Source organism: Hippopotamus amphibius, chromosome 15, assembly GCF_030028045.1.
Source record: "Hippopotamus amphibius kiboko isolate mHipAmp2 chromosome 15, mHipAmp2.hap2, whole genome shotgun sequence".
NCBI classification, from domain to species: Eukaryota; Metazoa; Chordata; class Mammalia; order Artiodactyla; family Hippopotamidae; genus Hippopotamus; species Hippopotamus amphibius.
The window spans coordinates 4656592-4675117 of record NC_080200.1 but is presented as its reverse complement, the minus strand read 5'-3'; the positions used below and the strand labels follow the sequence as shown (position 1 = coordinate 4675117).

Sequence of the window (18526 nt, the reverse complement as noted above, 5' to 3'; positions counted from 1 at the left end):
CTGAAACTAGCAGTCTTTCTGACTCACAGAGGGGAGTGTGTTTGGTACATGTTTGGTGCGTGTCCCTCCAGACCCTTTCCTGCTTTTAAAACTTACACACGTGTACACCACTTGCTGCTGTTTTTCAGTTTTTAACAAAAAACACATTGTGCTTTGTGTACTGTTTTTCAACCAGCTTTAACATATTTATAGCAATTGCATCTTTGGACATCTTTACCCCTTAGCCACATAGACCTACAGTGTAGTTGAAAATGTGGACTGTGGCGCCAGCCTTCCTGGGTTTCAGCTCCTGGCTCTGCCATGCTGCTTGCTGTGTGACCTGGGCTCAGCAGCTTAACCTCTCTGGGTTTCAGTTTTCTTACCCATAGAGACAGCATCCGCCTGATAGAACAGATAGAATCATAGACTTGCCACAAGGATTTACAAAGTGTAAAACTCTCGGGACGGCCCCTGGCGTGTAGTGGGCGTGCAACAAGATATGAACCATCCCTGTCCTTCTCGTCCTTTAAAAAGAAACAACAGCAACTTTATCGAGGTGTAACTGACATACAGGGAACCGCCCGCATTTGAAACCTACAGTTTGGCACGTACTGACTTACGTCTGCACCCGTGAAGCCATCGCCACCATCGAGATGGTGGACGTTTCCATCACCCTTTGTAATACCTCCCTCTTGCCCTTCCCAGGCAGCCACTGATCTGCTTTTGGTCCCTGTAGATAAGTTTGCATTTTCTAGGGTTTGTGACACTTGGCATGCAGGATCTTAGTGCCCCGACCAGGGATTGAACCCCCTGCAGGGGAAGTGCGGAGTCTTAACCACTGGCCCGCCAGGGAAGTCGCCCATAAACAGGATCTTTTAGCATGCATTCCCCTTATTCTTTGTGAACAGTGACCTAAATTACCATCCGCTTTGGACTCCACCCAGACATGTGTAAGTTTTCCCCAAGCACACGGCCTTCCTCGAGTAACTAAAACATCAGCTTCTGCATTACTCCTGAAACACAGGGTTTACACCGTCCTTTCACGTACTTATTTTATTAAACAGGATTCTGAGCTCAAACAACCCCTGAGGCAGGGACTGTTATATCACACCCGTTTTACAGATGAGGAGACTGAAGCTTGGAGATGTCATATGCCCTGCCCAAGATCACAGAGCCAGGTCTGCTCCAGAGTCCCTGATCTCAGCCCCTGCACCCTGCTGCCCCTCTTGGAAGCATTTGCACAACTCTCTATGCCCCACAGATCAAGGACCCCATGTGCTGGACCCCTGAATGCCACTGTGCCCTTGTGAGTCGAGAACAAAACCAGCCTGAAGGCCACTGCTCTGGAGTGACGGGACCCTGGATGCTGCAGAGACAGCACTTACGTTGTCGTGGCTAAGCATCACACCCTTGGGATGGCCTACGGTCCCAGAAGTGTAGATGATCACAGCACACTGATTGGCCTTCTGGCCCTTTAGGATCTGGTCCAGCTGGGAATCGGGGATGCTATTGCCAAGTTCCATAAAATCGTCCCACTGTGGAAAGAAAAGACAGGTGAAGAGCTAAATAGACCATTTCTCCAGAGAAGACATAAAGATGGCTAAGAGGCACATGAAAAGATGCTCAACATCACTAATTATTAGAGAAATGCAAATCAAAACTACAATGAGGTATCACCTCACGCTGGTTAGAATGGCCATCATCAAAAATATCTACAAACAGTAGAGGCTGGAGAGGGTGTGGACAAAAGGGAACCCTCCTGCACTGTTGGTGGGAGGGTAAATTGATACAGCCAATATGGAAAATAGTATGGAGATTCCTTAAAAAACTAAAAATAGAACTACTATGTGACCCAGCAATCCCACTACTGGGCATATACCCTGAGAAAATCATAATTCAGAAAGACACATGCACCCCAATGTTCACTGCAGCATTATTTACAATAGCCAGGACAGGGAAGCAACCTAAATATCCATTGATAGATGAATGGATAAAGAAGATTTGGTACATACATACAGTGGACTATTACTCAGCCATAAATAAAGGAACGAAATTGGGTCATCTGTAGAGACGTGGATGGACCTAGAGACTGTCATACAGAGTGAGGTAAGTCAGAAAGGGAAAAATAAATATTATATATTAATGCATATATGTAGAATCGAGAAAAATGGTACAGATGAACCTATTTGCAAAGCAGAAATAGAGACACAGACATAGGGAACAGACGTATGGACACCAAGGGAGGATGGGATGAATTGGGAGTTAAGATTGACATATATATACTACTGTGTATAAAATAGATAACTAAGAAGGACCTACTGTACAGCACAGGGGACTCTACTCAATGTTCCTTCACTAAATGGGAAGGAAATCCAAAAATGAGTGAATATATGTATACGTATAGCGGATTCACTTCGCTGTATAGCAGAAACTAACACAACATTGTAAAGCAACTATCCCCCAATTTAAAAAAAAAAACAAGCAGAGGGCAGGGACTCAGGGTGTGAGAGGGGCCCCAGCACCTGGGAGTTCCCCTCCGCAGTCGGGGATCCTGCCCCACTGGCTTCTCCCCAAGCATGAGTCCCAGCAGGAGGAAAGGCACCTCTTACAAAAGCTCTAAGATGTTTGCTTCCCCGCCTCCACTTCCTGGGCAGGCTACTCAAGCACCACGTGCCTCAGTTTCCTCATAGGTAAAATGGGAAAGACAGCAAGACCCAACTCCTTGGGTTGATCTAAGGAGTAAATGGGTTAATATATGTAAAATGCTCCGAACAGCAGAGTTCAATATTACTTGTTCCCTGCTTTCCCAGATGCCACTCGGCACCTCAGACTTACCAGTTACCAGATTGATGTGGCTGAAGGCAACCGTGATTGGTTTAAGCTAGAAGGTCCCATCTGCCTGGGCCACAGTGTGGACTGGGTCTGGGCATGTGACCTCAAGTGGTCCAGTCACAGCAAAAGTCAGGGCTTTTGCTGGAAGTACTGGGGCATGAATGAATCGTCTGAAAGTGGATAAGATGTAGCCCCAGGAGCTACTGGACCATCTCAGGACTAGGAAGAAGCAAGGCTGGCGTGAAGCCAAGATATCAGGAGAGCCCCTGGCTCCAGCCATGCCTGAAATCCACACCCTGGGTTGTCATTACATGAGCCAACAAATGATCTTTTAAGTTTAAGCCATTTGGGATTAGGCTTTTGTCACTTGCAACCAAAGACATCCCTACCGATAAGAGATACATCACCTCCCTATGGCAGATGAAGGAACTGAGGCTCAGAGGTGGTAAGTTACCTGCCCAGGGTCACACAGCAAGTAAACAGAGGAACTAGCTTTCTAACCCAAGACGGTCAGACTCCAGAGCCTGTGCTCTTAATTACCTTAGAATTTGGTGCCTCAGAAGGAACTGTTGGGCTGTGTGAACCAAATTTCACATGGGACCTGCAAAAATTCTACCTCCAAGCCCCCAGCAAGGTTCTGGATGAGGGTAATGTCTCATCTGCTAGACAGAGGGCACTCCAGGTCCTCCAGAAATGGCCATCATTGCCTGCCACCTGCCAGGGCAGTGCTGGCCCCATCTGAAAAGGAAGGAGGTTTGCCCAGACCATCTCTGACAGGGTTGGGTGATGATGAGAGAAGCCTTTTGAGGGTCCCTGTGCTTTCTCTGAGAGATGCCCCAAGCCCTCCCCCCAAAGATGCTCCCATAATGGCTTGTGCAAGACCCCATCTGCCGAGACCAGCTCGGCGACTCGAGGTGAGTGACGGGTGCCGCAAGCTTGAAGAAAACACAGACACAGACTGAAGAAAACACAGACGCAGACTGAAGAGAAAGGTGGGACCGGGGGACTCAAGACCTCTAGGATCAAGAGCCTTGCTGATTGAGTCCACGTTGCTTTTATTGAGTTCTTGGCATAGCCTGAGGGTCTAACACGTCCAGGTTAATCCCATTAACAATCAAAGGCCTCACATGACTGGGGCAATGATCTTTGTTTGCCTCCTGGGTCCGATTTGAGCAGGTGTGGATCTGAGCAGGGTGTGGATTTGAGCTGGGCGTGGAGAGCAAAGCAGCCCTGGGGGCAGGCGGCCTCTCTCAGAAGGATTAAGGGTCTGTGCCCCACCCCTGTTGGCCCCTCTGCAGCTGTGCCTGTCTTAGGTTGTTCCTCCCCTGAGGAATCTTACCCGTCTCTGGCTAACCAGCCATCCTCCAGGGCCAAACAGGGTAATATGAGGAATGCAGTGAGAAAGGGGCTGCGCCCCCAGAGAGGGTCAATTTTCTGCCTATGCCCCCATAGTCTCCACACCCAGCACCCTTAGCTCCTCCACTGCTCAAGCAAGACATTCTGCATCCAGTCTCTCGGCCCACATACTTTAACATTTTCAAGGTTTCAGAAAGACTCCTGAATGTCTTCCCACACCCATCCTCCCATGGCCACAAATGATTGGATCGGGGAGACTCCAGACCCAGTCTGGTCCAATCCAATCCTCTCTCTTGGAAACCTAGAATCAGTCCTGAGTCCAGCCCCAGGCATCGTAGCCTGCCCAGTTAATTGTCTTATTCTGCCGTGCCCCTGCCCCTGAATTTCACCTTTTAATTTCCCAGGCGCTTTCTTTTTCTCTAAGTTCTAATGAATGTATTCCTAAACTGAATCTAAAAATGGTTAGGTTCTACTCGCTTTTGCAGAGAAGTAGACACTAATCTATGTCACAAAACTCTTCCCTGTAATGTCCTCCACCAGGGGCGATTTCATCCTCCAGGAGACTTAGGCAGTGTCTGAGGATATTTTTGATTGTTTCAACTGGGAGGGTGCTACGGGCGTCTAATAGGTGGAGGCCAGAGATGCGACTCAACATCTCACAACGCACAGCACGGCCCCCACGGCAAAGAATCATCCACCCCAAGTGCCCAACAAGGCTGAGGAACCCTGCTGTAAATACTGTTTCTAACAAATGAGTTAACTTATCCAGACTTAAGGTATTGTTGCTCTGGTGGTCATTTTCGACCTCTGAAAGGTCTGTAATTCTGATTGGCTGTCTTAACTACTCATTGTCCTGGTCTTAAATGTTTTCTGAAAGGTGCACAAGAAGGGATGATTGACATCTTTCCTCCCACTTGCGTGGAGCGCAAACCAAATAAACTCCATGACATTTTAGGACTTCTGATTTGGCTTATGGGTTTGAAGGCCTGATCTCAGGGAAATTAGCAGGAACTTGTCCTGGTTCCCTCACAGGCCTCCTGCCCTGACTTCTATGACTTAACTCATCGTATCCTTAAAAACAAAACCCAAACCCCCTCCTCTGGTTTAAGTGGGTCTCTGTTGCTTGCACCTAAGCACTTTCTAACTCGAAAAGACCTTGAGGTAGAGTGAATTTTCCAAAAAAAAAAAAAAAGACTGCGACAACATTTATGATGTCACAACACTCTTCAGGGGCCACGCCCTTCCCTCAGTAAGAGGTGAAGTCTGGGTCCACAGCTTGGCCTTGATAGGCAGTGCGTTACTTCCAAGAATAGGTCATTAAAGGCAGGACAGCTTCCGTGTGGATATTTCTCTCCCTCAGAACATTCTCTCGGGACTTCCCTGGTGGTCCAGTGGTTAAGAATCTGTCTTGCAATGCAGGGGACACCCGTTCAATCCCTGGTCGGGAAACTAAGATCCCACATGGTGTGGGGCAACTTAAGCCCTCACACCTCAACCACTGAGTCTGCGTGCCGCAGCTACTGAGCCTGCATGCTGCAGTGAAAGATCCCACATGCCGCACTGAGACCTGATGCAGCCAAAAATTAAAATAAAATAAATATGAGAAACGAAACAACACATTCTCTCTGGAGATCTGAGCCACCAAACGAGTCCAGAGGTCCTGAAGTCATCATGCTGGAAACATCACATGCGGACACCACAGAGCGAGAGAGAGGCGCTAGAGGAACCCCAGCTGCAGCGTTGGGACCAGAGTGAGGACCAGGGGCTCCTCTTTGAGTGCAAAATTTTAGGAGATGCCAAAAAAAAAAAAAAGCTTGTAATCAAGATAAGTATTTTAATGCAATGTTTTTAGTCACAAAGTAAAGCAAATCCATGATGAACGAAACATCAAAATTTAAAAACAAACAGGCTCCAACAGGGCTGTCGGTCTAAGTCACTGCAGAAATGTGCACCCCTATCTACATAATTGTATATAATAAAAATGGCTAATGGTTTTAATAAAAATATTGATGACTTTGCATCTGTGAAAGCCAGGAAAGTAAATGTATAAGAAATTCTGGTTTGAATATAAGTTAAATAAAAAAAAAAACTTAACGTTTGTGCGTCCCAACACATCTAATTTTCAGTGATGCAGTATTTTTTCCGTTACTCTAATGGTCTGAAAAAAAATTAATGTCAGTAATAAAGTGATTGGCGTTGTCGTATGCCACCACTTTTGGGGGGTGATCTCTCGCACAGCAGTAAATAACCAGAAGAGACACCTTCCAGTAAATCAGACCCTCCAGGCCAGAAAAAAAATTCTCTCAAAAGCCTCACCCACCTCGTACAGCCCCGCCCACTCCCGTGCTCCCCACCCACTTCCTTTGCGAGCGCGCTCTCCTTTGCTCAGTGCCCCTCTGACACTTACAGAGTACAGGTTGTTACATTTTCTCTCATTCACCGGCAGCCGGTACTGAACGATGGCTTTCAGGGTCTCCACCTTGTTCTTCGGAATCTGAAAAAACGTAGTGCGTGGACCTCACGGTAACCCAGCCTAAGCTCTCTCCCACAGAGATCCCGGCCTCCTCCCCTTCCCCTGCCCACACAGTAAAACTTTGCTCTTCCTCTCGACTGACACTAAGCAACACGGTCTTGGGACCACTGGCTTCTTTGTGGTCGGTATCAGTAGACGGAGACCATCGAAGAGGGATGAAGATGGCAGCCTCCTAAATTCTGCCGCAGAGAGTTGTGGCTTTGGATGGTGGGTCGAAGGACGGCCCTCCCGGCTTTTCCTCTTCCAAGATCTACCTAACCTTCTGGTTGGAGTCGGGCCATAAAAATCCTCCTCGAAGGTGGCTGGAACCTGGACGGGTTCAGAACTCTCTACCTAAACCCAGAACTGTAAGGTTCAGGTGACCAGGCCTGTGGGATTCTCGTCCCCTGTTCATGCAAAGGAAAGAGTGTGCCTGTGTGAGATTTCTAGCCAATCCAATGAAGAAGTCACTTCCAACATCCAGTACGCTACCTACAGCCAAGTCTCCGGCGTGGCCTGGAGAGAAGAGATGACAGAAGTGCTTGTAACCGCCAGACAGGAGTTTTCCAGAGAGAGAAGAAATAGACATCCGAAAAGCCTGAAGTAGGCAGTAGCTGGGATGTTTGAGGGATATAAAAGAAGTCCAGGATGCTGGAATGGGGATGGAAGGGAGAAGGCCAGGGGAGGACATAGGAAGGGATGTGAGGGCCACGTAGGCCACGCCTTGGAGGGGACAGCGTGGAGTGTGCAGTTCATTCTAAAGGAAGAAGGGAAGCACTGGAGGGTTATAAGCCGTGAACATCACCTAGAACCAAAGATTTCCAAGTGGAGCTGAACATCCAGTTTGGGTGGAGCCTGTCAGGAGCCTGGCTCTGAGTCTTTCATACAGAGCAACCAGAACAAGGAATGTCCCCACACACTGCATCTTTGGTGAAACTAAGAGATGGAAATAATTCAGCCATTGCTTTTTGCGTGTGAGGTTGAATATACTAGAGCCAGGACAGCACGCTATGGCGGTGAGGCGGCTGCAAGGGGAAGGATGAGGCACGCAGCATTTTCTAATGGTGGAAAAACCCTAATCAGAAGCCAGTGTTCACAGAAAGAAGGAGAAGGGACCCACCCATCCCCCAGCCCGCAGTGTGTGCTGCTATGAATGGGACAGACAGGGCATGATGTGAGCACTAGGGACCAAAGGAGCATGCCTTCAGAAAGCAATTTCAGAAAGTAGAAGCCTGTCCTCGCTGAACCAGCTTGGGAATTAGGCATCGAGGGTGGCCTGGTGGCACAAAATGTCGTGTTTCACTGAGTCTGGCTGGATTTCATTGTTGCTGGCAAATGCACCCTAATTTCAGCAAAGTTAAAATGTGAGAAAACACGTGGCCCACGGCGTTCAGAGGATGCCATCAACGGCAAGACATCTCAACTCCAGAAATATTAAAAGTGTAACTCAGAGGAGATGAAATAACGGTATTAAAGGAACAGTCAAGGGAATTCTGAGACGGTCCAGTGGTTAGGATGCCGCGCTTCCACTGCTGGTGCCCCGGGTTTGATCCCTGGTCGGGGAACTAAGATCCCACAAGCTGCGCAGCGCAGTGGCCCTTGGGCTGAGCCGTGAATCTGGGCGTCAAGGCTCACGCCTTCCAAGGACTCCCCTCCCGTCAGGATCCTTCTGCCAAAAGCTGGTTCAGGCAACTGCGGCTCATTCAAACACAAGTCATTGGAAAGGTTTCTTGCAAGGTCACAAAGATAACACACGGTACGGGGGAAAGGAGTAAGAGAGGAGTCAGGTTTCCCTGTGCACGGGAAGTTGCCACCAAAGCAAAGGAAAACTGCCCACCCCCGCTTCCAACATGAAATGTTAAGACCTCACCGCGTAAACACAGCTGGGAAGGAAGAACACAAAGCAAACATACAAGCCCAGAGGGGAGAGCCAGAGGTCAGAAAGTAGTGAAACAGGAAGTGGTCGGACTTAGGAAAGACACAGAAGACAAAGACAAAAGAATTTCAGAAGGGAAGACCACTGTAAGCGATGCACTTTGCAAGGATGACAAGGCTCAAACTAACCATGCTTGTAAAAGGGAACCGATAAACAGTGGACTGTCTGTAAAAGAACACACACACAGCTTTTAAAATGGAGGCTGAGTAGGAAATGCATCTGCCTTGGAAATGAATCTCATCCACTCCACGCACATCCCCTCCCCTCCCCAGGGACAGCACTGGGTGGGGGTGGGGGTTACCGAAAGGATTTTCTGCAGCTGCAGGTCATTTTCCACCAGCAGGATGTTCACTTTGGCGTGAGCAATGACGTATTGACAGGCGTCCGCCGAGTTGGTGGCGTAAATACCAACACAGAAGCCCCTGGGGAAAGAAAACACATGCACTCGTGTGCCCCACACATCTTAAGTAGAGAACGAATGTCCTGGAAGGTGTGGGGAAGGGAAGGGTCTGCAGGTGAGGCACCAGCTTCCCTCCTTCTACAGCCAGACAGTGACAAAAAGGACAGAAGTGACAATGACAATGAGAGGATGGGCTCCCGGGATGTCGTTATGACATGGAACCCTCACAGCACCCCATTTTACAGATGAGGAAACTGAGGCTCACAGCAGGGAAGTCCCTTGTTCAGGGTCCTGTGGCAAATAACAGGTGCGGTTTGGACCTTCCTACCCACCCCGATCCCTTCTTTCACAGCCCTTTGTTCTTGCTTTGAACCGTTCTGCTGTGGGGTCCCTTTGCATCTCCCTACTGGCTGGTGACATCAGAATCTTTCCAAGTGCTTATTGGCTGCTTTCCTTAGCGATCTTTGTGTTCAAGTCTCTTGCCCATTTAAAGTCTCTTTTGTTTTTTCCCGCCGTGCCGTACTGCATGTGGGATCTTAGTTCCCTGACCAGAGATCGAACCCACGCCCCCTGCAGTGGAAGTGCGGAGTCTTAACCACTGGACCGCCAGGGAAGTCCCTTTTTTCGTATTCTTATTCCCGAGTTGTAGAAGTCCCTTGTGCGTTTGAGATGCTAGTCCTTTGTCGGATTGGTGAGAGCGGGTCTGGCTCCCCGGCTCGCCTGGGGCTGTCTCTGCAACCCCCGCTCACATCTCATTGGGAACCAGCCCAGGGCTGCCAGGCCTGGAGCAGCAGCCCTCCCAACATCCACAGGGACCCGGGCCCAGGGTCTTACCCCGCAAAGATGGCGCCAAGAGCCGCAAGGAACCACTCGATGGAGTTAAACCCGAGGATGCCGACTGAGTGGAAAGGCTCCAGTCCCAGCTGGGAAGGCAAAACCAGACAGACGAACAGAAAACAGAAACACAGAAGTGGTTTGCTTCCAGGTGGAATCTGCTCACTGGGAGGTGAAAGCAGACTCCAGAGCCCACAGAATCACAACAGGGAAAGCCCATGTTGAGACCACTATCTGGAGCGTGATGTTTTTTGTGACTCTTGGGAGGCTGGTTTACCTCCCTCTGTACAATACCTCTTTTATTTATTCTAAGTTTTATGTATTTTATTTTTCAACCATTAACCAACTTTAAGTGCACAGCCCAGTGGCATTAAGTACATTCACACTGTTGTGCAACCATCCCCACCCCCCATCTCCAGAACTTTCTCATCTTCCCAAACTGAAACACTGTCCTCTTTATTTATTTTTTCCTTAATAAATTTATTTATTTATTTTATTGGCTGTGTTAGGTCTTTTTTGCTGTGCGTGGGCTTTCTTTTAGTTGCGGTGAGTGGGGGCTACTCTTCGTTGTGGTGCGCAGGCTCCTCATTGCCATGGCTTCTCTTGTTGCGGAGCACTGGCTTTAGGCGCGTGGGCTTCAGTAGTTGCAGCACACAGTCTCAATAGTTGTGGCTCACGGGCTCTAAAGCGCAGGCTCAGTAGTTGTGGCGCATGGGCTTAGTTGTTCCACGGCATGTGGGATCTTCCTGGAGCAGCGATCGAACCCGTGTCCCCTCCACTGGCAGGCGGATTCTTAACCCCTGCGCCTCTGTCCCCTTTAAACACTGACTCCCCCTCCCCCTCCCCCAGCCCCTCCCCCCCCCCCCCCCCATTTACCTCCTGCCTCTGTGGATTTGACCCCTCTAGGGACTTTTTTTTTTTTTTTAATAAGTGGAATCATATATTTGTCCTTTTGTGTCTGGCTTCTCTCACTTAGTATAACGTCCGTCAGTTCAGGTGTCAGACTTTCACTCCACTTGAAGGCTGATGTTCCACGGTGTGGATGGACCACATTTGGGTTATTCATCAGTTGACGGGCACTTGGGTCGCTTCCACTTCTTGGCTGCCGTGGACGATGCTGCTATGAACATGGGTGTCCAGATATCTGTGTGAGTCCCTGCTTTCAATTCTTTGGGGCCTACAACCCAGAAGTGGAATTGCTGGGTCATATATGATGATTCTAAGTTTCATTTTTCGAGGAACCGCCAGACTGTCTTCCAGGGTGGCGGTACCATTTTACATTCCCACCAGCAGTGCCTGAGGGCTCCAATTTCTCCACATCCTCACCAACACTTTTTCTTTTCTGTTCCTTTTTTTTTTTTTTAAGTTAGCCATCCTAATGAATTCATTTTTATTTTTAATCTTGACAGTACTCAAAGAGTGATACCCTATAGAGGTGATAAATTGCACTTTTGAAGGTGTAGCCTTGATCTGAACATGGCTGAGGATGAATCAGGAGACCTGGACATGGAAGTGATCATGCTTGGGGGTGGCCCCTCTTTTGTCCTGGAAACTCCAATTTAGTTGGCTCTTTTAGTCACCCAGGCAAGATTGGCAATGACCCGCTGTCCCTGGGGAGAACCTAAGCATTTAGAAGGCATCTGTGTGCTGATGCTTCAGAACACGATGGCGTGTGTTTCTGCTTAGTGACACAAAGGCTGTCTTCACTGTAGACAGAGTGTCTTTATTAATTTGCAGATAAACTGACTTATTTCTGATTGGATCCTTGAGGTTTAAGAGAGCAGGGGTCCTTGAACTCCAGAACTAAGGGCATAGGTAAAAAGGACCATCTTTCAGGAGAGGTGAACTAACCACAGCACTGTGGCCTGGGGGGCAGGGCAGCAGAGAAGAAACCCAGCCCAAGCAGGTGGTTCCTAATTCCAACCTCTCACGGTCTCTGGATGAAGACGCCTGAGTATCAGAGGAGGGAAGAGAGGAACTCGGGTCTACTTCAACATGTGATTGGATTTCCTATAAATCAGAACCATCAGGAGATGCCCTTTTATGGTAAGAGATGCCTGTTACGTTATCTGTGGCTGCAAAACCCATCACCACAAATGTAGCAGCTTAAAACAGCACACATTTGTTATGCCAGTTTCCACAGGTCAGGAGTCTGGGGGCGGTGCAACTGGGTTCTCTGTCTAGGACCTCCCAAAGCTGCACTCAAGGTATCGGTGGGGACCGTGATCTCCTCCGAAGCTTGGGGGCCCCGCGCTTGGAGGCTGTTTGCAGAATTCATTTCCTTGTGGTTGAATGACCGGGATCCTCTTCTCTTGCTACCTGCCCACTGAGGACCACTCTCAGCTCCTGGAGGCTGTATGCCATTCCCTGCTACATGGCCCTCTCCAGACATGGCAGTCTGCTTCCAGGACAGCAGGAGAATCTCTTTTTTAATGGTTCACCTGATTAGGTCAGGCCCACCCAGAGCACCTGCCCTTTCTCGTGAACTCATAGTCAGTGGATTAGAGACCTTAATGGCATCTGTGAAATCCCTTCACCTTTGCCACCTCAGGAGGGACATCCCATCATAGCCCACCATCACCAGGAGAAGGTTATACAGCATAAGTACACCAGAGGTTGGGACTCTGGGAAGAGTCATCTTAGAATTCTGCCTGACATACCTATCAAATTGGCCCAGATGAACAGTTTTGACAATATGATGTTGGCAAGAACGTAGGTAAGCAGATTCTCTCATACGTTGTGAGTGGACATAAAGGGGCATTGTCTTTGTTGGAGTTCATCGTGCAGAGAAGGTTCATTGTGGCACGATGCATGGAGCAAAAGGCTGAAGCAACTTCACTGCCTGCCAGTAGGGGGCTCATTAAGTCAATACTGTTACATAAGTATTTGCAGTTGTTGAAAAGAATATGGATTAAAAAAAAATCAATATGGAAGGATCTCAGAATGTGGCAACCAGCTCCAGGATGGCCCCCAATGAGTCTCACCTCCTGGTATTTGTGTTCTTCTATCATCCTCTCCCCTACTGTATCAAGGGCTGTGTAACCTTGTGGACGAAGTGATACTATGTCATTGCTGAGATTAGATTATAAAAGATATCACGGTTCACATCTGGTTCAGTCTCTCTTTTGGATCACTCATTCTGGGGGATGCTGGCTGCCCTATTGTGAGGACACTCAAGCAACCCTACAGAGAAGGTCATGGAGCAAGGAACTGAGGCCACCTGCCAAGAGCCAGCTGTGTAAAGAAGCTTAGAAGTGGCCCCTCCCACCCCAGCCAAGCTTTCAGATAATGCAGCCCAGGCTGACAGCTTGACGACAACCTCAGAGAGATCCTGAACCAGAAACAACCAACTAAATCGCTGCTGGATTCCTGACCCACAGAAACCAAGAGATAATAAAAGGTTTGTCATTTTGAGCCTCTAAGTTTTGAGGTAATTTGTTACACAGCAGTAGCTCACTAATACACACATATACTGTGCTAACAGAAGAAAGCAAGTTGTAGACTCATGGGTATAGTATGCTATTATGTGTGTAAAAATGTGCATGTTTAGAATTACATAATAGGTACATGTAATTTATTCCCCAAAAGAACATAGAAAAAATGCAAATGGTGGCTGCCTCCATAAAGAGGGGACAAAGATTGGAAAGAAGTTTTTCACCAGTTAACCTTGTATCTTGGGGTGCCTTGTGCATTTTGTCCCATGTGTATGTATATGTAGAAGGAATGATTTAATACATGATGAACAAATGAAGGAATGAATGAATGATTCACTTACCTTGAGCAAGGCTCTCGCGGTCTTCCGACAAGCCTCATAGTACTGGTTGTAATTCAGAACGTTCCACTTTTCATTTGTCTTTGATGCAAGGGCTGGATAAGTCCCAAATCGGTTGACTGACTCCCGAAAAAATTCAGGGATGGTCATGGGGGCCTCGTGGCCTGGCCCATGTTTCGATAGCCTCATACAGACTTCCCCATCTCGGTGAATGGTCCACAGCCCAGGAGTAACTGCAAATAGTCACCAGGGTTGGGTGGCAGACTTTTTTAATTTATTTAATAACTTGGGAGGCAGTGCTGTCCTATTAAACCTCAATTAATCCCATGCCTCGAGTAAAGTCATGTGGTCAGTGTTGATCTACTCACGCTTCCTCTTTCCTATTAATTTCTTCCTTACCCCCTCAACAGTTTATTATGAAAATTTTCAGGCATACAAAAAGTTGAATTGTATAGTGAACGCCCTCTTACTCACCACCAAGTTCTAAAACTGCTGGCGTTTTGCTGTATTTGCTTTTTCCCTTCTCTATCCAGCCATCCCTCTATTCATCCACCCATCACGCCATCTTACTTTTGGATACATTTCAAAGTAAGCTGCAGCTGTCCATCCATTTCACTCTTCAACATTTGAATCGTTTTAAAAATTTTATTAAAGTATAGTTGATTTATTACAATGTTGTGTTAGTTTCTACCGTACGGCAGTGACTCAGTTATGTGTATATATATTCTCTTTCATATTCTTTTCCATTGTGGTTTGTCACGGGGTATTGAATATAGTTCCCTGTGCTATACAGTAGGACCTTGTTTATCCATCCTATATATAATAGTTTGCATCTACTGACCCCAAACTCCCAATTCTTCCCTCCCCCAGCACCCCCCTCCCCCCATCAACCACAAGTCTGTTCTCTATGTCTGTGAGTCTGTTTCTGTTTTGTAGATAGGTTCATTTGTGTCATATTTTAGATTCCACATAAAAGTGATATCATATGGTACTTGTCTTTCTCTTTCTGACTTACTTCGCTTAGTATGATCATCTCTAGGTCCATCCATGTAGCTGCAAATGGCTTTATTTCATTCTTTTTAAAAACATTTTAATCATTTGATTGCATCAGCCTTTAGCATTTGAATCATTAACTAGAATTCATATTATTTACAAATAGTATATATACACACATCTGCATTATGTTATTATTATGTCTGTACCATATATAATTGTATCTGTACCATATATATAATTACATCTACACTATATATGTATATAATTACATCTGTACTATATATAATTTATATATTATGTACAAATATAACATAAATGTATTATAATCACTATACATATTATTACATCTGCAGTATATAAACAATTATGTATTATTACATCTGCCACATATATATACACACAATTGCATCTGCACTATAATATATAATATGTAACATATAACATCATATATGTTATATATTTATGTGCTTTACTCACACAGGCTCACCATCCTAATAGAGAGGTGCTATTATCAATGACCACCCCCCCCCAAGTACCAGTGGTACAAACGAGGCTTCGAAAGAGCAAGTGACTCACCCACTGTCACTGGCTAGCAGAGCTTTGCTCTGAATGACGGGACCCAGCTGTCAACCGCTTGCCTGTGCCACCTCTGCTCCCCATCACGAGTAGAGCTTGGCCCTCCAGGCTCGGACGCCTCGGCCAAGGCCAGCAGCTGGGGCAAGGAGGGGTTGCGCCCCACTCTCCGGGCCAGACCCCTTTATAAAAAGCCATGGCTGAGTCAGCGCACCTTTCTCTCTTGCATAACATACCTCGTTGTTGACTCATGTCTGCTTTAAGGTCCTCAGCCTTCTCTTCTCAAGCTGTCAGGGTTTCAGCCCTTCCAGGTCCACAGAAACCATTCTTCACAGTGCTGCAAGGCGCAAAGAGGGAACTTAGCAGGCCAGGCAAAGGGGCTACAGGTCTGAAGTCAACTCCAGTATCTGCTTAGTCATGTCTGCCTAGAATCCTGGGGTTGATTAGTCATGCCTGTCCTGGGCCTAGGAGGAGAGGAGAGTGGCCTGCATGCCAGACCACAGAGCAGCTGTAAAGTGCAGAGGGTATTCAGTCTTTGAGTTTCCAGAAGAGTCTCTTAAACAGCTAGAATATAGGGGCCAAGTCTGTATGTGATCCTGTGGGTGAGGAAACATTTTGAAGTCTCCTGAAGGCAAGCAACTCTCACAAGAGAGTTCTGCTCTGATTGGATGCCTTAAAGATAGTACATGATAACCCAAAGGGCATAAAGGAGAAAAATGGAGTAAATCTTGTTAGATAAAAAATTTTTAATTTTTCACATAGCAAAGAATACCATGAATCAAAAGATCAACAGCAAACTGGAAAAAAAATATATGAGCAACACATCTAATCAATAAAGACCTGATTTCCTTAATATGTAGAGAACACCAATGAATCAATAAGAAAAAGACCAATAACCCAATGAGAAAATGGGACAAAGTCTTGAATAGACAGTTCTCTGAACGCATTTTTAAATGACTTTTAAAAACAAGGGGACTTCCCTGGTGGTCCAGTGGATAAGACTCCAAGCTCCCAGTGCAGGGGGCCCAGGTTTGATCCCTGGTCAGGGAACTAGATCCCATATGCATGCTGCAACTGAGTCCTCATACTGCAACTAAGAAGTCTGCCTGCCACAATGAAGACCTGGCACAGCCAAAATAAATAAACAAATAAGTAAGTAAAATCTTTAAAAAATTAAGAAATAAAATAAAAACAGGAAAACATGTTCCATCTCAGTCCAGAGAGAAACGCAACAGACAATACGATACAGTTTTCACCTATCGGATGAAGTAAGACCAAAAAGGTTGAAAAAGACCTTGTATTCGTGAAGATGCGGGATAACAGGGGCTCTTATACACTGTGGTAAAAAGTTGATGCAGCCTCTTTAGAGGACGTCTTATCAGTAATCAGGCCGAAGGTCACATGGTCGTGAATCTGTTGGTAGAGGACAGTGCAGACTCCTGCCCGCCCTGGGTCCTTGCACGCTCAGGAACCAGACACCACTTTCTGAAGCCTTTTGTGTATGATGAGGGGCAAGCACCGCTCCTTAACCCTGTTTGACTTTCAATGTGTTAATCCTTAAATCTATTAAAGAGCATTCTTCTAAACACCTACGTAGCATGAATGAATAGTTAGTTCTCATGGACTGAATTGTGTTCCCCAAAATTCCTGTGTCGAAGCCCTAACCACCTCCCCCACAATGTGATTGTATTTGGAGGTGGAACCTTGAGGGAGGTAATCAAGGTTAAATGAGGTCACAAGGCTGGGGCCCTAATCCCATAGGATTGATGTCCTTCTACGTAGAGAAAACCAGCCCTGTCTCTCTCTCTCTCCCTTTCCCTCTCTCTCTCCACCATGTGAGGAGGCAGCTGTCTGGAAGAGAGGCCTCACCAGAAACCAGTCCTGCTGACACCTTGATCTTCAAATTCTAGCCCCCGCAACTGAGCGAAAATAAGTTTCTATTCAGCCTCCCATTCTGCAGTGTCTTGCTACAGCAGCCCTAGCAGACAGTTATAGAAATACCTTAAAAAATGTTACTTAATGAGCTCATGAATTTAATCAAAATTTCCCAAACAGGGACTTCCCTGGTGGTCCAGTGGCTAGGACTCCACACTCCCAATGCAGGGGGCCCAGGTTCGATCCCTGGTGGGGGAGCTAAGATCCCACATGCCACAATGAAGATCCTGTGTGCCGCAAGCAACTAAGACCTGGTGCCGCCAAAGAAATACATAAAATAAATATTTTTAAAAATTTCCCAAACAACTCAACACTGGCCACGCATGCTTCCTTAATTAAATCCGCCCCCCCAGGCAGGTAATTAAATTCACAAATCCAATATGTCAATCTGTTCCAATCAAAAAATGTCTCCAGACATCCTTAACTGTGCCCTTGGAGGGCAAAATAGCTGGTCAGCACTGATTACAAGGGATGTTTCAGTGGTTTCCATGGAGGAAAACTGTATTATTTTGTTTGTGACCCACAGTGTGCCCAATACAAGAGTCAAGCATCTGTTCTAAATTCTAGGTTTGCGGTTAACGTTCTACCAACTCCAAATGTTTCTGTCAGAACCAGAAATACAGCCTCTTGGGAATGGAACCGCATGCCCTGCACAGGGTTCTATACTAGCAGATGCCAGCTTTGAATTTCAGTGAGAACAGGTAGCTAAGATGAACTTGAGTGCGTCTCCGTGGCGTTTACACACACAAAGTAGATCAAGTCGCAGAGCAAAGCAAGAAGCCAAGCACAGCTGACCTGGACCAAGCGGTGCACATGAAGATGTGCCTAAAGCACAAATGGAAAAACGAGAAGGCGGTCAGTCCAGGGTCCGGCTGGAGCCACTGGATCTGGCCCAGAACCTTAGGGTCACCCAGGATTCACCCTTAACTTCCCGCCTTCCTTTCCTTCCCTCTCTCCCTTCCCACCTCCCCCTCTCCCCCTCTCCCCTGCTCCCCCACATTGGCCCACCAGCAAATTCCATCAGCTCAGCCTTCAAAATCAGCCCCAAACCAACCTATTGCCCAGACGTGAGCCAGATGCCCGCTCCACCCCCATCCCCCCGACTGGGGTCCTGTGAGCCAGAGGGACCCCAGTCGGGGGGTGGTGGATCCCATGACCCACATGCACTGTGTGGATGGCGGCTGGATCCCAACGCAAACAGGGTGCTCGCGAGGCAGTCGGGGACTTGAATGCTGCCTGGATCTCAGGTGACTCCAAGAGAGGACAGTAGCTTTTGAAAGTGCGGTAACAGCGGCTCTGGGACTCAGTTACAGAAGGGAATCCCTGTCCCTAAGGCGCTCTGACATGGAATAACAGCGTGCTGTCTGGGGTTGGCTTTAAAACCCGCTGGCAGGGGGCGTG

The 18526-nt window shown here is 47.2% G+C and overlaps 1 protein-coding gene across 1 annotated transcript in view; it reads right to left on the bottom strand.

Moving 5' to 3' along the window:
• Window positions 1-15523, bottom strand: part of ACSBG2 (acyl-CoA synthetase bubblegum family member 2) — a 29843-nt gene extending 14320 nt beyond the window's left edge. The window contains exons 1-6 of the mRNA XM_057708222.1: window positions 15427-15523; window positions 13625-13854; window positions 9850-9938; window positions 8917-9037; window positions 6575-6661; window positions 1365-1514 (exon numbers count right to left, since the gene is read on the bottom strand). Of these exons, the coding sequence (XP_057564205.1) occupies window positions 1365-1514; window positions 6575-6661; window positions 8917-9037; window positions 9850-9938; window positions 13625-13854; window positions 15427-15442 (693 nt within the window). The 5' untranslated portion in view covers window positions 15443-15523. The remainder of the gene's footprint in view (window positions 1-1364; window positions 1515-6574; window positions 6662-8916; window positions 9038-9849; window positions 9939-13624; window positions 13855-15426) is intronic.
• Window positions 15524-18526: the final 3003 nt, after the last annotated feature.